Below are 17,732 nucleotides of genomic sequence, written 5' to 3' on the forward strand. Positions count from 1 at the left end.
ACTGTGGTTTTTGCAAAGTAGTGAATACTTTATAGAAGAGACATCTGACAATCATATATATTTTTCCACATCATGAGAAAGAAACAGCAATCCTAAACAGATGGTCAAATTAGAAACAAAACACAAATTTCAACAACACTGATTCATTTTTTCCAGTCACAGATATCTTTTATGTGGAAATATCAGGTTTTAATTAGACTTTTCTAACAAAATCATTGATGACTTCTATTCCAAAATTTGTGTCAGGCTAAAAAACATAAGAGAGGATATGGTAATGTGTTGAATATAATAACCCTAAATTTAAATTCAACACTAAAATTTCATTGAAAAGACACAAATGTGAGTCATTTTACTGGCAGTAAATAAAGGGAAAAATACAAGGAATTTATGCTCATATCCTGTTTTCCACCACAAGCTATGCAATGTTTGGCAAGTCACTATACTACACCCTCGCCCTCAGTTTCCACCATCTGTAAAAAATGGGCATCATAATTACACTTGCAAATGTGAATTATAATTACCATTTCTTAAAGATCCACATTTTGTATAAGAAAATTATTTCCTAAGTGTTTTCAGCCAACATAGCCATAGCTTTAAATATGTTGCTAGGTGTCACTTCACAAATAATTTCAATAAAGGATTTCATGAGAAGGAACAAAAGTACATTTCTACAAATCCTAATCAATTCAACACTTAGGTTCCCGTGAACTGCAACTGCCTTAGATGTCTCAAAATTTGTCTCCTAATTGTTTCACTGCAGCTTTGACATTTCCCAAAAGAACTAATAATAGAAAATAAAGGCAAAAAAAAGAGAAAGAAAGTCTTCTAAAATAACTTAAGTATAACTATGGAAAAAAACAAGTATTCACTGAGTTAGCTAAGCATCTCAGAGAGCCTACATAACCTATGCACTGATCAGAAATGGTTCTTACAGAAACCCTTTTGATTAGAAAATCCTTTAATCCATTAGGCCCTATTTATCAAGTTCACTCTATTGCTTAAATAGTAGGAATCTTTGGGATATAAGTCATGGGGTTTTTTTCATTGAAAACATATTTTTGTCCTGTTTTCTTGTTTTTATTTCCCCCAATCCGGCCAAATATACACACTCAGACTTCTGGGAAGATGGCGGAAGAGTAAGACGCGGAGATCACCTTCCTCCCCACAGATACACCAGAAATACATCTACACGTGGAACAACTCCTACAGAACACCTACTGAACGCTGGCAGAAGACCTCACACCTCCCAAAAGGCAAGAAACCCCCCACGTACCTGGGCAGGGAAAAAGAAAAAAGAATAAACAGAGACAAAAGGATAGGGACGGGACCTACACCAGTGGGAGGGAGCTGTGAAGGAGGAAAAGTTTCCACACACTAGGAAGCCCCTTCGTGGGCGGAGACTCTGGGTGGCGGAGGGGAAAAGCTTCAGGGCCGCGAAGGAGAGCACAGCAACAGGGGTGCGGGGGGCAAAGCATAGAGATTCCCGCACAGAGGATCGGTGCCGACCTGCACTCACCAGCCCGAGAGGTTTGTCTGCTCCCCTGCCCGGGCGGGCGGGGCTGATATATGAGGCTCAGGCTTCGGTCAGAGCGCAGGGAGAGGACTGGGGTGATTAGTGCAGGTGATTAGTGCACTACGGCTGGCCGGGAGGGAGTCTGGGGAAAAGGCTGGACCTGCCTAAGAGGCAAGAGACTTTTTCTTCCCTCTTTGTCTCCTGGTGCCCGAGAAGAGGGGATTAAGAGCGCTGCTTAAAGGAGCTCCAGAGACGGGCGCGAGCCGCGGCTAAAAGCGGGACCCCAGAGACGGGCATAAGACGCTAAGGCTGTTGCTGCCGCCACCAAGAAGCCGATGTGCGAGCACAGGTCACTATCCACAACCCCCTTCCGGGGAGCCTGTGCAGCCCGCCACTGCCAGGGTCCCGTGATCCAGGGACAACTCCCCCGGGAGAACCCACGGCACGCCTCAGGCTGGTGCAATGTCATGCCGGCCTCTGCTGCCGCAGGCAAACCCCGCACTCCATGCCCTTCCCTCCCCCAAGCCTGAGTGAGCCAGAGCCCCCGAATCAGCGGCTCCTTTAACCCCGTCCTGTCTGAGCGAAGAACAGACGCCCTCCAGTGACCTACACGCAGAGGCGGGACCAAATCCAAAGCTGAGACCCTGGGAGCTGTGAGAACAAAGAAGAGAAAGGGAAATGTCTCCCAGCAGCCTCAGAAGCAGCAGATTAAAGCTCCACAATCAACTTGATGTACCCTGCATCTGTGGAATACATGAATAGACAACGAGTCATCCCAAATTGAGGAGGTGGACTTTGAGAGCAAGATTTATGATTTTTTCCCCTTTTCCTCTTTTTGTGAGTGTGTATGTGTATGCTTCTGTGCGAGATTTTGTCTGTATAGCTCTGCTTCCACCATTTGTCCCAGGGTTCTATCCGTCCGTTTTTTTTCTTTTTTCTTTTTTCTCTTAATAATTATTTTTTATTTTAATAACTTTATTATATTTTATCTTACTATTTTATTTTACTTTATCTTCTTTCTTTCTTTTTTCCTTCCTTTCCTCCTTCCTTCCTTCCTCTCTCCCTCCCTTCTTTCTTTCTTCCTTCCTTCCTTGCTTCCTTTTTCTTTCTTTCTTCTACTAATTCTTTCTTTCTACTTTTTCTCCCTTTTCTCCTGAGCCGTGTGGATGAAAGGCTCTTGGTGCTGCAGCCAGGATTAGTGCTGTGCCTCTGAGGTGGGAGAGCCAACTTCAGTACACTGGTCCACAAGAGACCTACCAGCTGCACATAATATGAAACAGTGAAAATCTCCCAGAGATCTCCATCTCAACACCAAGACCTAGCTTCGCTCAACGACCAGCAAGCTACGGTGCTGGACACCCTATGCCAAACAAATAGCAAGACAGGAACACAACCCCACCCATTAGCAGAGAGGCTGCCTAAAATCATAAGTCCACAGACACCCCAAAACACACGACCACACGTGGAGCTGCCCACCAGAAAGAAAAGATCCAGCCTCCTCCACCAGAACACAGGCACTAGTCCCCTCCACAACCCACTGTACCACCCTTAGCCACTGGGGACAGACAACAAAAACAACGGGAACTACGAACCTGCAGCCTGAAAAAGGAGACACCAAACACAGTAAGATAAGCAAAATGAGAAGACAGAAAAACACACAGCAGATGAAGGAGCAAGATAAAAAACCCACCAGAACTAAAAAATGAAGAGGAAATACACAGTCTACCTGGAAGGGAATTCAGAATAATGATAGTAAAGATGATCCAAAATCTTGGAAATAGAATAGACAAAATGCAAGAAATATTTAACAAGGACCTAGACGAACTAAAGATGAAACAAACAATGATAAACAACACAATAAATGAAATTAAAAATACTCTAGATGGGATCAATAGCAGAATAACTGAAGCAGAAGAATGGATAAGTGACCTGGAAGATAAAATAGTGGAAATAACTACTGCAGAGCAGAATAAAGGAAAAAGAATGAAAAGAACTGAGGACAGTCTCAGAGACCTCTGGGACAACATTAAACGCACCAACATTTGAAATGTAGGGGTTCCAGAAGAAGAAGAGAAAAAGAAAGGGACTGAGAAAGTATTTGAAGAGATTATAGTTGAAAACTTCCCTATTATGGGAAAGGAAATAGTTAACCAAGTCCAGGAAGCACAGAGAGTCCCATACAGGATAAATCCAAGGAGAAACACGCCAAGACGCATATTAATCAAACTGTCAAAAATTAAATACAAAGAAAACATATTAAAATCAGCAAGGGAAAAACAACAACACACAAGGGAATCCCCAGAAGGTTAACAGCTGATCTTTCAGCAGAAACTCTGCAACCCAGAAGGGACTGGCAGGACATATTTAAAGTGATGAAGGAGAAAAATCTGCAACAAAGATTACTCTACCCAGCAAGGATCTCATTCAGATTTGATGGAGAAATTAAAACCTTTACAGACAAGCAAAACCTGAGAGAGTTCAGCACCACGAAATCAGCTCTACAACAACTGCTAAAGGAACTTCTCTAGGCAAGAAACACAAGAGAAGGGAAAGACCTACCATAACGAACCCAAAACAATTAAGAAAATGGGAATAGGAACATACATATCGATAATTACCTTAAATGTAAATGGAATAAATGCTCCCACCAAAGGACACAGATTGGCTGAATGGATACAAAAATAAGACCCATATCTTTGCTGTCTACCAGAGACCCACTTCAGATCTAGAGACACATAGAGACTGAAAGTGAGGGGATGGAAAAAGATATTTCATGCAAATGGAAACCAAAAGAAAGCTGGAGTAGCAATTCTCATATCAGACAAAATAGACATTAAAATAAAGACTATTAGAAGAGACAAAGAAGGACACTACATAATGATCAAGGGATCGATCCAAGAAGAAGATATAACAATTGTAAATATTTATGCACCCAACATAGGAGCACCTCAATACATAAGGCAAATACTAACAGCCATAAAAGGGGAAATCAACAGTAACACATTCACAGTAGGGGACTTTAACACCCCACTTTCACCAATGGACAGATCATCCAAAATGAAAATAAATACGGAAACTTAAACTTTAAATGATACATTAAACACGATGGACTTAATTGATATTTATAGGACATTCGATCCAAAAACAACAGAATACACATTTTTCTCTAGTGCTAATGGAACATTCTCCAGGATAGATTACATCTTGGGTCACAAATCAAGCCTTGGTAAATTTAAGAAAATTGAAATTGTATCAAGTCTCTTTTCTGACCACAATGCTATGAGACTAGATATCAACTACAGTAAAAGATCTGTAAAAAATACAAACACATGGACGCTAAACAATCCACTACTTAATAATGAAGTGACTACTGAAGAAATCAAAGAGGAAATAAAAAAAATACCTAGAAATAAATGACAATGGAGACACGACGACCCAAAATCTATAGGATGCAGCAAAAGCAGTTCTAAGAGAGAAGTTTATAGCAATACTATCCTACCTTAAGAAACAGGAAACATCTCGAATAAACAACCTAACTTTGCACCTAAAGCAATTAGAGAAAGAAGAACAAAAAAACCCCAAAGTTAGCAGAAGGAATTAATCATAAAAATCAGATCAGAAATAAATGAAAAAGAAGTGAAGGAAACGATAGCAGAGATCAATAAAACTAAAACCTGGTTCTTTGAGAAGATAAACAAAATTGATAAACCGTTAGCCAGACTCATCAAGGAAAAAAGGGAGAAGACTCAAATCAATAGAATTAGAAATGAAAAAGGAGAAGTAACAACTGACACTCCAGAAATACAAAAGATCATGAGAGATTATTACAAGCAACTCTATGCCAATAAAATGGACAACCTGGAAGAAATGGACAAATTCTTAGAAATGCAAAACCTGCCAAGACTGAATCAGGAAGAAATAGAAAATATGAACAGACCAATCACAAGCACTGAAATTGAAACTGTGATTAAAAATCTTCCAACAAACAAAAGCCCAGGACCAGATGGCTTCACAGGCAAATTCTATCAAACATTTAGAGAAGAGCTAACACCTATCCTTCTCAAACTCTTCCAAAATATAGCAGAGGGAGGAACACTCCCAAACTCATTCTACGAGGCCACCATCACCCTGATACCAAAACCAGACGAGGATGTCACAAAGAAAGAAATCTACAGGCCAATATCACTGATGAACACAGATGCAAAAATCCTCAACAAAATACTAGCAAACAGAATCCAACAGCACATTAAACGGATCATACACCATGATCAAGTGGGGTTTATTCCAGGAATGCAAGGATTCTTCAATATACGCAAGTCAATCAACATGATACACCATATTAACAAATTGAAGGAGAAAACCCATACGATCATCTCAATAGATGCAGAGAAAGCTTTCGACAAAATTCAACATCCATTTATGATAAAAACCCTGCAGAAAGTAGGCATAGAGGGAACTTTCCTCAACATAATAAAAGCCATATATGACAAATCCACAGCCAACATCATCCTCAATGGTGAAAAACTGAAAGCATATCCACTAAGATCAGGAACAAGACAAGGTTGCCCACTCTCACCACTCTTACTCAACATAGTTTTGGAAGTTTTAGCCACAGCAGTCAGAGAGGAAAAGGAAATAAAAGGAATCCAAATCGGAAAAAAAGAAGTAAAGCTGTCACTATTTGCAGATGACATGATACTATACATAGAGAATCCTAAAGATGCTACCAGAAAACTACTAGAGCTAATCAATGAATTTGGGAAAGCAGCAGGATACAAAATGAATGCACAGAAATCTCTGGCATTCCTATACACTAAGGATGAAAAATCTGACAGTGAAATCAAGAAAACACTCCCATTTACCATTGCAACAAAAAGAATAAAATATCTAGGAATAAACCTACCTAAGGTAACAAAACACCTATATGCAGAAAATTATAAGACACTGATGAAAGAAATTAAAGATGATACAAACAGATGAAGAGATATACCATGTTCTTGCATTGGAAGAATCAACATTGTGAAAATGACTCTACTACCCAAAGCAATCTATAGATTCAATGCAATCCCTATCAAACTACCACTGGCATTTTTCACAGAACTAGAACAAAAAATTTCACAATTTGTATGCAAACACAAAAGACCCCGAATAGCAAAAGCAATCTTGATAACGAAAAACGGACCTGCAGGAATCAGGCTCCCTGACTTCAGACTATACTACAAAGCTACAGTAATCAAGACAGTATGGTACTGGCACAAAAACAGAAAGGTAGATTAAAGGAACAGGATAGAAAGCCCAGAGATAAACACACCCACATATGGTCACCTTATCTTTGATAAAGGAGGCAGGAATGTACAGTGGAGAAAGGACAGCCTCTTCAATAAGTGGTTCTGGGAAAACTGGACAGGTACATGTAAAAGTATGAGATTATATCACTCCCTAACACCATACCCAAAAATAAGATCAAAATGGACTAAAGACCTAAATGTAAGCTCAGAAATTATCAAACTCTTAGAGGGAAACATAGGCAGGACACTCTATGACATAAATCACAGCAAGATCCTTTTTGACCCACCTCCTAAAGAAATGGAAATAAAAACAAAAGTAAACAAATGGGACCTAATGAAACTTCAAAGCTTTTGCACAGCAAAGGAAACCATAAACAAGACCAAAAGACAACCCTCAGAATGGGAGAAAATATTTGCAAATGAAGCAACTGACAAAGGATTAATCTCTAAAATTTGTAAGCAGCTCATGCAGCTTAATAACAAGAAAACAAGTAACCCAATCCAAAAATGGGCAGAAGACCTAAACAGACATTTCTCCAAAGAAGATATACAGACTGCCAACAAACACATGAAAGAATGCTCAACATCACTAATCATTAGAGAAATGCAAATCAAAACTACAATGAGATATCATCTCACACCTGTCAGAATGGCCACCATCAAAAAATCTAGAAATAGGGCTTGCCTGGTGGCGCAGTGGTTGAGAGTCCGCCTGCCGATGCAGGGGACACAGGTTTGTGCCCCGGTCCGGGAAGATCCCACATGCCGCGGAGCAGCTGGGCCCGTGAGCCATGGCCGCTGAGCCTGCGCATCCGGAGCCTGTGCTCCGAAACGGGAGAGGCCACAGCAGTGAGAGTCCCACGTACCACCAAAAAAAAAAAAAAAAAAATCTAGAAACAATAAATGCTGGAGAGGGTGTGGAGAAAAGGGAACCCTCTTGCACTGTTGGTGGGAATGTAAATTGATATAGCCACTGTGGAGAACAGTATGGAGGTCCCTTAAAAAACTACAAATAGAACTACCATATGACCCAGCAATCCCACTGCTGGGCATATACCCTGAGAAAACCATAATTCAAAAAGAGTCATGTACCAAAATGTTCACTGCAGCTCTATTTACAATAGCCCAGAGATGGAAACAACCCAAATGTCCATCATCGGATGAATGGATAAAGAAGATGTGGCACATATATACAATGGAATATTACTCAGCCATAAAAAGAAACGAAATTGAGCTATTTGTAATGAGGTGGATAGACCTAGAGTCTGTCATACAGAGTGAAGTAAGTCAGAAACAGAAAGACAAATACCATATGATAACACATATATATGGAATTTAAGAAAAAAAAATGTCATGAAGAACCTAGGGGTAAAACAGGAATACAGACACAGACCTACTAGAGAATGGACTTGAGGATATGGGGAGGGGGAAGGGTAAACTGTGACAAAGCGAGAGAGAGGCATGGACATATATACACTACCAAACGTAAGGTACATAGCTAGTGGGAATCAGCCGCATTGCACAGGGAGATCAGCTCGGTGCTTTGTGACCACCTGGAGGGGTGGGATAGGGACGGTGGGAGGGAGGGAGACGCAGGAGGGAAGAGATATGGGAACATATTATATATATAACTGATTCATTTTGTTGTAAAGCAGAAACTAACACAACATTGTAAAGCAATTATACTCCAATAAAGATGTTAAAAAATAAAAAACAAAAAAACATACACACTCATAGAGGGAAGGGAAATGGGGGAGAGACAAAGAGAGGGGGGAGGGAGGGGGAGGGGGGAGAGAGAGGGAGAATGAATGTACATCCGTATCCATAGGTTATTGATATTTTTTATCTCCATGTAAACATATGTGTACGTACTTGCGTGTATACACACCTATCTCTTCAACCACAATTTACTTATAAATTACCTACCATGGGCTTCCCTGGTGGTGCAGTGGTTCAGAGTCCGTCTGCCGATGCAGGGGACACGGGTTCGTGCCCCGGTCCGGAAAGATCCCACATGCCGCGGAGCAGCTAGGCCAGTGAGCCATGGCCTCTAAGCCTGCCCGTCCAGAGCCTGTACTCCACAACGGGAGAGGCCACAACAGTGAGAGGCCCGCGTATCGCAAAATAAATTACCTACCATGTGTCAGGCTCTCGGCCTCGTCTTGGAGATAAAAAAAACAACCAAGACTTGGTTCCTGTCTTCAAATAGCAAACATAATTACAAACCTGCCCACCTGTTTGGTTTGCTTAACAAACATGCCTGCAATATCACTTGCTGATAGAAATGGCAGCTCTTCCCACATCGTTGCCTCTTTGTGGACCGTCATCTCAAGTGATTCAACACAGTCGGGCTGTAAACTTCCAATCAGCATAGTTCCACAGTAAGTCTTACTCCCAGTTCCCTGGCCCTTAATACCTGACACATTATTGGGTAGTTAATCAATGCTTGCTGATTTATTGCTGGGCTGAACCATTAATTGGCATCTATTTGGTAACAAAACAATAACAGAATAATGGCAGCTGCTAATCGATACCTTATCAGGTATCAGAAATTCAGCCAAGCACTTTATATATATTTTCACATTTAATTCAATAATAGAGTTTATTATTACACCTGTTTTAAGGATGATATAACTGAGGCTTTGAGTTTTGTTTTGCTTTTTGAATTTTATTTATTTTTTTATACAGCAGGTTCTTATTAGATATCGATTTTATACACATTAGTGTATACATGTCAATCCCAATCTCCCAATTCATCACAGCACCACCACCACCCTACTGCCGCTTTCCCCCCTTGGTGTCCATACGTTTGTTGTCTACAACCGTGTCTCTATTTCTGCCCTGCAAACCGGTTCATCTGTACCATTTTTCTAGGGTCTTTAGATTGATCCACGTATCTACAAATGACCCAATTTCATTCCTTTTTATGGCTGAGTAATATTCCATTGCATATATGTACCACATCTTGTTTATCCATTCACCTGTCGATGGGCATTTAGGTTGCTTCCATGACCTGGCTATTGTAAATAGTGTTGCAATGAACATTGGGGTACATGTGTCTTTTGGAATTATGGTTTTCTCAGGGTATATGCTGAGTAGTGGAATTGCTGGGTCATACGGTAATTCTATTTTTAGTTTTTTAAGGAACCTCCATACTGTTCTCCATAGTGGCTGTACCAATTTACATTCCAACAGTGCAAAACGGTTCCCTTTTCTCCACACCCTCTCCAGCATTTGTTGTTTGTAGATTTTATGATGCCCATTCTAACTGGAGTGAGGTGATACGTCATTGTAATTTTGATTTGCATTTCCGTAATAGTGAGATTGAGCAGCTTTACATGTGCTTCTTGGCCATCTGTATGTCTTCTTTGGAGAAATGTCTATTTAGGTCTTCTGCCCATTTTTGGATTGGGTTGTTTGTTTTTTTAATATTGAGCTGCATGAGCTGTTTACATATTTTGGATATTAATCCTTTGTCCGTTGATTCGTTTGCAAATAGTTTTTCCCATTCTGACGGTTGTCTTTTCGTCTTATTTGTAGTATCCTTTGCTTTGCAAAAGCTTTTAAGTTTCATTAGGTCCCATTTGTTTACTTTGGTTTTTATTTCCATTACTCTAGGAGGTGGATCAAAAAAGATCTTGCTGTGATTTATGTCAAAGAGTGTTCTTCCTATGTTATCCTCTAAGAGTTTTATAGTGTCTGGTCTTACATTTAGGTCTCGAATCCATTTGGAGTTTATTTTTGTGTATGGTGTTAGGGAGTGTTCTAATTTCATTCTTTTACATGTACCTGTCCAGTTTTCCCAGCACCATTTATTGAAGAGACTGTCTTTTCTCCATTGTATATGCTTGCCTCCTTTGTCATAGATTAGTTGACCATAGGTGCATGGGTTTATCTCTGGGCTTTCTATCCTGTTCCACTGAGCTATATTTCTGTTTTTGTGCCAGTACTATATTGTCTTCATTACTGTAGCTTTGTAGTATAGTGTGAAGTCAGGGAGTCTGATTCCTCCAGCTCTGCTTTTTTCCCTCAAGATTGCTTTGGCTATTCGGGGTCTTCTGTGTCTCCATACAGATTTTAAGATTTTTTGCTCTAGTTATGTAAAAAATGCCATTGGTAATTTGATAGGGATTGCATTGAATCTGTAGATTGCTTTGGGTAGTAGAGTCATTTTCACAATGCTGATTCTTCCAATCCAAGAACATGCAGTATCTCTCCATCTGTTGGTATCATCTTTAATTTCTTTCAACAGTGTCTTATAGTTTTCTGCATACAGGTCTTTCGTCTCCCTAGGTAGGTTTATTCCTAGATATTTTACTCTTTTTGTTGCAGTGGTAAATGGGAGTGTTTCCTTAATTTCTCTTCAGATTTTTCATCATTAGTGTATAGGAATCCAAGAGATTTCTGTGCAGTGATTTTGTATCCTGCAACTTAACCAAGTTCATTGATTAGCTCTAGTAGTTTTCTGGTGGCATCTCTAGGATTCTCTATGTATAGTATCATGTCATTTGCAAACAGTGACAGTTTTACTTCTTCTTTTCCAATTTGTATTTCTTTTTCTTCTCTGATTGCCATGGTCAGGACTTCCAAAACTATGTCGAATAACAGTGGCGAGAGTGGACTTCCTTGTCTTGTTCCTGACCTTAGTGGAAATGCTTTTAGTTTTTCACCACTGAGCATGATGTTTGCTGTGGGTTTGTCATATATGGCCTTTATTATGTTGAGGTAGGTTCCCTCTATGCCTACTTTCTGCAGGGTTTTTATCATAAATGGGTTTTGAATTTTCTCAAAAGCTTTTTCTGAATCTATTGAGATGATCATATGGTTTTTATTCTTCTATTTGTTAATGTAGTGTATCACATTGTTTGATTTGCATATACTGGAGAATCCTTGCATCCCTGGGATAAATCCCACTTGATCATGGTGTATGATCCTTTTCATGTATTGCTGGCTTCTGTTTGCTAGTATTTTGTTGAGGATTTTTGCATGTATATTCATCAGTGATATTGGTCTGTAATTTTCTTTTTTTGTAGTATCTTTGTCTGGTGCTGGTATCAGGCTGATGGTGGCCTCATAGAATGAGTTTGGGGGTGTTCCTTTCTCTGAAATTTTTTGGAAGAGTTTGAGAAGGATGGGTGTTAGCTCTTCTCTAAATGTTTGATAGAATTCACCTGTGAGTTTCTATTTCTTCTGGTTCAGTCTGGGAAGGTTATACCTTTCTAAGAATTTGTCCATTTCTTCCAGGTTGTCCATTTTTTTGGCATAGAGTTGCTTGGAGTAGTCTCTTATGATGCTTTGTATTTCTGCACTGTCTGTTGTAACTTCTCCTTTTTCATTTCTAATTTTATTGATTTGAGTCCTCTCCCTCTTTTTCTTGATGAGTCTTGCTAATGGTTTATCAACTTTCTTTATCTTCTCAAAGAACCAGCGTTTAGTTTAATTGATCTTTGCTATTGTTTGCCTTGTTTCTCATTCATTTATTTCTGCTATCATCTTTATGATTTCTTTCCTTCTGCTAACTTTGGGTTTCGTTTGTTCTTCATTCTCTAGTTCCTTTAGGTGTAACATTAGATTGTTTACCTGAGATTTTTATTGTTTCTTGAGGTAGGCTTGTATAGCTATAAACTTCCCTCTTAGACCTGCTTTTGCTGCATCCCATAGGTTTTGGATCATCGTGTTTTCATTGTCATTTGTCTCTAGGTATGTTTTGATTTCCTCTTTGATTTATTCAGTGATCTCTTGGTTATTTAGTATCATATTGTTTAGCCACCATGTGTTTGTGTTTTTTCCTTTTTTTTCCCCTGTAATTGATTTCTAATCTCATAGTGTTGTGGTCAGAAAAGATGCTTGATATGATTTCAATTTTCTTAAATTTACTGAGGCTTGATTTATGACCCAAGATGTGATCTATCCTGGAGAATGTTCTGTGCACACTTGAGAAGCAAGTGTAATCTGCTGGTTTTGGATGGAATGTCCTATAAATATCAATTAAATCTATCTGGTCTATTGTGTCATTTAAAGCTTGTGCTTCCTTATTAATTTTCTGTTTGGATGATCTGTCCATTGGTGTAAATGTGGTGTTAAATTCCCCCACTATTATTGTGTTACTGTCGATTTCCTCTTTTATAGCTGTTAGCAGTTGCCTTATGTATTGAGGTGGTCCTGTGTTGGGTGCATATATATTTATAATTGTTATATCTTCTTCTTGGATTGATCCCTTGATCATTATGTAGTGTCCTTCCCTGTTTCTTGTAACATTCTTTATTTTAAAGTCTATTTTATCTGATATGAGTATTGCTGCTCCAGCTTTCTTTTGATTTCCCTTTGCATGGAGTATCTTTCTCTATCCTCTCACTTTCAGTCTGAATGTGTCCCTAGGTCTGAAGTGGGTCTCTTGTAGACAGCATATATATGGGTCTTGCTTTTGTATCCATTCAGCAAGACTGTGTCTTTTGGTTGGAGCATTTAATCCATTCACATTTAAGGTAATTATCAATATGTATGTTCCTATTACCATTTTTAAAATTGTTTTGGGCTTGTTTTTGTAGGTCCTTTTCTTCTCTTGTGTTTCCCACTTAGAGAAGTTCCTTTAGCATTTGTTGTAGAGCTGGTTTGGTGGTGCTGAATTCTCTTAGCTTTTGCTTGTCTTTAAAGCTTTTGATTTCTCCATCGAATCTGAATGAGATCCTTGCCGGGTAATCTTGCTTGTAGGTTCTTCCCTTTCATCACTTTAAGTATATCATGCCGCTCTCTTCTGGCTTCTAGAGTTTCTGCTGATAAATCAGCTGTTAACCTTATGGGAGTTCCCTTGTATGTTATTTGTCATTTTTCCCTTGCTGCTTTCAATAATTCTTGTCTTTAATTTTGCCAATTTGATTACTATGAGTCTCGGTGTGTTTCTCCTTGGGTATTTCCTGTATAGGACTCTACACTTCCTGGCCCTGGGTGGCTATTTCCTTTCCCATGTTAGGGAAGTTTTTGACTATAATCTCTTCAAATATTTTCTCGGGTCCTGTCTCTCTCTCTTCTCCTTCTGGGACCCCTATAATGTGAATATTGTTGTTTTTAATGTTGTCCCAGAGGTCTCTTAGGCTGTCTTCATTTCTTTTCATGCTTCTTCCTTTATTCTGGTCCACAGCAGTGAATTCCACCATTCTGTCTTCCAGGTCACTTGACTGTTCTTCTGCTAGTTCTTATTCTGCTAGTGATTCCTTCTATTGTAGTTTTCATTTCAGTTATTGTGTTGTTCATCTCTGTTTGTTTGCTCTTTAATTCTTCTAGATCTTTGTTAAACATTTCTTGCATCTTCTCGATCTTTGCCTCCATTCTTTCTCTGAGGTCCTGGATCATCTTCACTATCATTATTCTGAATTCTTTTTCTGGAATGTTGCCTATCTCCACTTCATTTAGTTGTTTTTCTGGGGTTTTATCTTGTTCCTCATCTGGTACATAGCTCTGTGCCTTTTCATCTTGTCTATCTTTCTGTGAATGTGGTTTTTGTTCCACAGGCTACAGGACTGTAGTTCTTCTTGCTTCTGCTGTCTTGTCTCTCAAGGCTTTGAGTTTTTTTTTTTTTTTTTTTTTTTTTTTTGCGGTACGCGGGCCTCTCACTGTTGTGGCCTCTCCTGTTGCGGAGCACAGGCTCCGGACGCGCAGGCTCAGCGGCCATGGCTCACGGGCCCAGCCGCTCCGCGGCATGTGGGATCTTCCCGGACCGGGGCACAAACCTGCGTCCCCTGCATCGGCAGGCAGACTCTCAACCACTGCGCCACCAGGGAAGCCCCAAAGGTTTGAGTTTTAAGCAACTTGCCTAATGCCACACAGCTAGAAAATGATTTATACTCAAAGTTCTGTCTATAGCCACTAATTCTATACTACTTTCTGAAGAGAATGGCTCTATCTGTAGATGACTGAACCCAGTGAAACTTCGATTCATAGCTAACTATACTAAAAAAACAGGCCAACACAAACCGCTAAGTCAATCAAAACTACATAGCAATCATGTACACAAAAAATATTAAAGAAAAGCAAGCATATACGCTGTGTATATTTATATGTGTGTGTGTGTCTATGTATCCTTAAGATTATTTACCATTTTAGATGTCATAGACATCTTTTCTCTGCATTAGGACCCATTATCATTGACTATATAGTTTTAACAACTGAAAGGCGATTTTGCTTTTAATGATCCCACTAGAAGCTTTCAATTGCAGATCTGTGTCTTATCTATCGATATATCCCATCCCCAGCATCCAGCACAATGCCTGCCACATACTAGATGGTCAGTACATAGCAGAGGAATACAGTAGTCCCCCATTATCTGCGAGGGATATGTTCCACGACCCCCAGGGGATGCCTAAAACTGAAGATAGTACCAAACCCTATACATATTATACATACATACCTATGATAATTTAGTTTAGAAATCAGGCACAGTAAGAGATTACCAACAATAACTAATAATGAAATAGAACAACTGTAACAATATACTGTAATAAAAGATATGTGAATGTGGTCTCTCTCTCTCAAAATATCTTACTGTACTGTATTCACCCCTCTTGTGATGATAAGAGACGATACAATGCCTACATAAAATGTGATGAGATGAAATGAATGAGGTAGGCATTGTGACATAGCATTAAACTACTGCTGACCTTCTGATACCTCAGAAGGAGGATCACCTGCTTTGGGTGATCCTGGATCATCAAGCCATGATGATGTGGATGGTTGGATGTTAGGAGCAGAGGACTGAGATAGGTGGGGATCACAGGTGTTAGAAAGTGGGACAGCTCAAGATTTCATTATGCTACTCAGAACAAAGTACAGTTTAAAACTTATGAATTATTTCTAGAATTTTCCATTTAATCTTTCTGGACTGCAACTGGTCCAAATTTGGTAATTTCAGTTACCATGGCAGGTAACTGAAACAATGGAAAGGGAAACCACTAATAAGGGGGGACTACTGTACAATCCTTAAATTTTAAAACTCTGTTCTAAGGTGAATGTTCCACTTATATGAATGTATGACAATGCATACATACCTGGAACGTCACAGATAGCGGAGAAGCATTTATTTTAAGCAGAACAAGGTAAACTTTCAACATAAAATTTCCCCCACTCTTTCTTAAATGCAAATAATTAAACACAAAACATGTTAATACAACCTTCTGGCTAACTTTTAATTATGGAAAAGTTGGAAAATTTAGTATTATCTTCAAAGCAACTACACCCTGGCAACAGATACATTAATTATGTGTGAACATTAGACTTAGTCAAAACAAAGCATGACATAAGAACTAAATTACAATTGTCAAGATTGTAGGCCTAAATTTAGCAACTTAAGCACATTTAATCATAAACTCCAAACTAACTTAAATTTTATTTCCTTGATTTTAACAATTACTAGAAAGGTAAAAAATATATACAAAATACAGTGAAACAACAAAAAGAGGAAAAGATGAGCAAAGCATGAAGAATGTTTCTTCTAGAGGTTGATGACACCCCACCCAGTGATATTTCCTTCAACAAAGATGTTAGTTAGTAACCCTTATCAAGAACAGGAGTCATCTGGCCCAGTCTATCCTGCCTTATCCTATTATCCATATGTTAATAGTCTTTTTTTTTCTATTTGACTTCTATCACACTCCAATGCAAATCCTTTTAGGAAGTTGGTAAAGACATAGAATGCAAATTTAAGTATTCTGTCTTCTATTCTTAGTTGACTTTTGGCCACAAAAGTAGTGACTCTAGAAGTCCCTAGTATTCTACCCAATGCCTGGTATATAGCAGACACCCCCCAAATTTTACACATCTACTGATAGGAAAGCAGTGAGCCTGCTGGGAACATTCCAAGGTTGCCAACCTTCTTAAGTTTCAGTCTCTTTAACTGCAAAAATGAGCAAAATATTATTGATTTCATAACATGACTATGAGCATTAAAAGTGCCTAGTGCACAGTGACCACCTCATCTATTATATATTGTATTTTGAACCTCAGTTTCCTCATAGGTTAACAGGGATCAATAAAATCTAACCCAAACAGTCCTGAGAATTCAATGAGTACACATATGTAAATCAACTGGCATAAATACTTGCCATAAAGTAGGTCTTCAATAAACCATAATTCCTTTCTTTGCTACCTTGCCTCTAAATACCTATTTTAAGATCCAGAAGAAATTTAAAATCAAAAGTATTAGAAGGTTACTAGTTGGTTGAAAGAATAAAAATCACAGCATTCTAATAAACTTCTATGATGTCTTCTGGCACCAATACAAATTGCTACTAAAGCCTAACAATTAGCATTCAGTAGTACATAAACTACGTTCTAGGAGAAACACTAGAAGAAATTCAAAAAAGTCTTTTAAATTAGAGTTCATTCACATTTTTACCTTTTCTTCTAGTTGGTCCTTCAAACACTGGTATTTTAGCTTCAGTTTTTTGTTCTCATTTTCATTCTGAGTTAATTCCTCTGTCAGCCTGTCATACTGTGATTTCAACTTCTCTAGCTGAGAACGCTGGACTTCAGCCATATTCTTATCTTCTAAGCTTTCTGCCTGAGAGAAAAAGGAGAAAAGAGAAAGTCCACTGGCCACAGCCAAGCTGTACACAAAACAAATTCCACATTATATCAGTGGGCAAACACTTCGAGATTTTGCTACCTCTAAGCGTTCACACATAAACATACATGCAAAGGAAACATTCTTTGCATGTGGTCAATCTCTCCTTAGCATTCACTGAGCAACCAATTAAGTGACAGGTACTCTACTAGATGCTGAAGATAACAGGCATGAACTGTAAAAGAGACAGATACAACAGTCAATTCTGACAACGATGAACAAGAAGTGCTTAATAAAGGTGCAAGCAGAGGTATGTGCAACCCAAAGAAGGGACACTAACTGCTGAGAGGGGAAGGGTTATTAGAGAAATGTCCCC

General features: G+C 39.0%; 1 protein-coding gene across 1 annotated transcript in view; it reads right to left on the reverse strand.

Moving 5' to 3' along the window:
* The window catches only part of CEP128 (centrosomal protein 128), a 437,527-nt gene that overhangs the window by 262,435 nt on the left and 157,360 nt on the right, over positions 1-17,732 (reverse strand). The window contains exon 15 of the mRNA XM_060293645.1: positions 17,189-17,353. Coding sequence (XP_060149628.1) covers positions 17,189-17,353 — 165 coding nt within the window. The remainder of the gene's footprint in view (positions 1-17,188; positions 17,354-17,732) is intronic.

Source organism: Globicephala melas, chromosome 2 (assembly GCF_963455315.2).
Source record: "Globicephala melas chromosome 2, mGloMel1.2, whole genome shotgun sequence".
Taxonomy (NCBI): Eukaryota; Metazoa; Chordata; class Mammalia; order Artiodactyla; family Delphinidae; genus Globicephala; species Globicephala melas.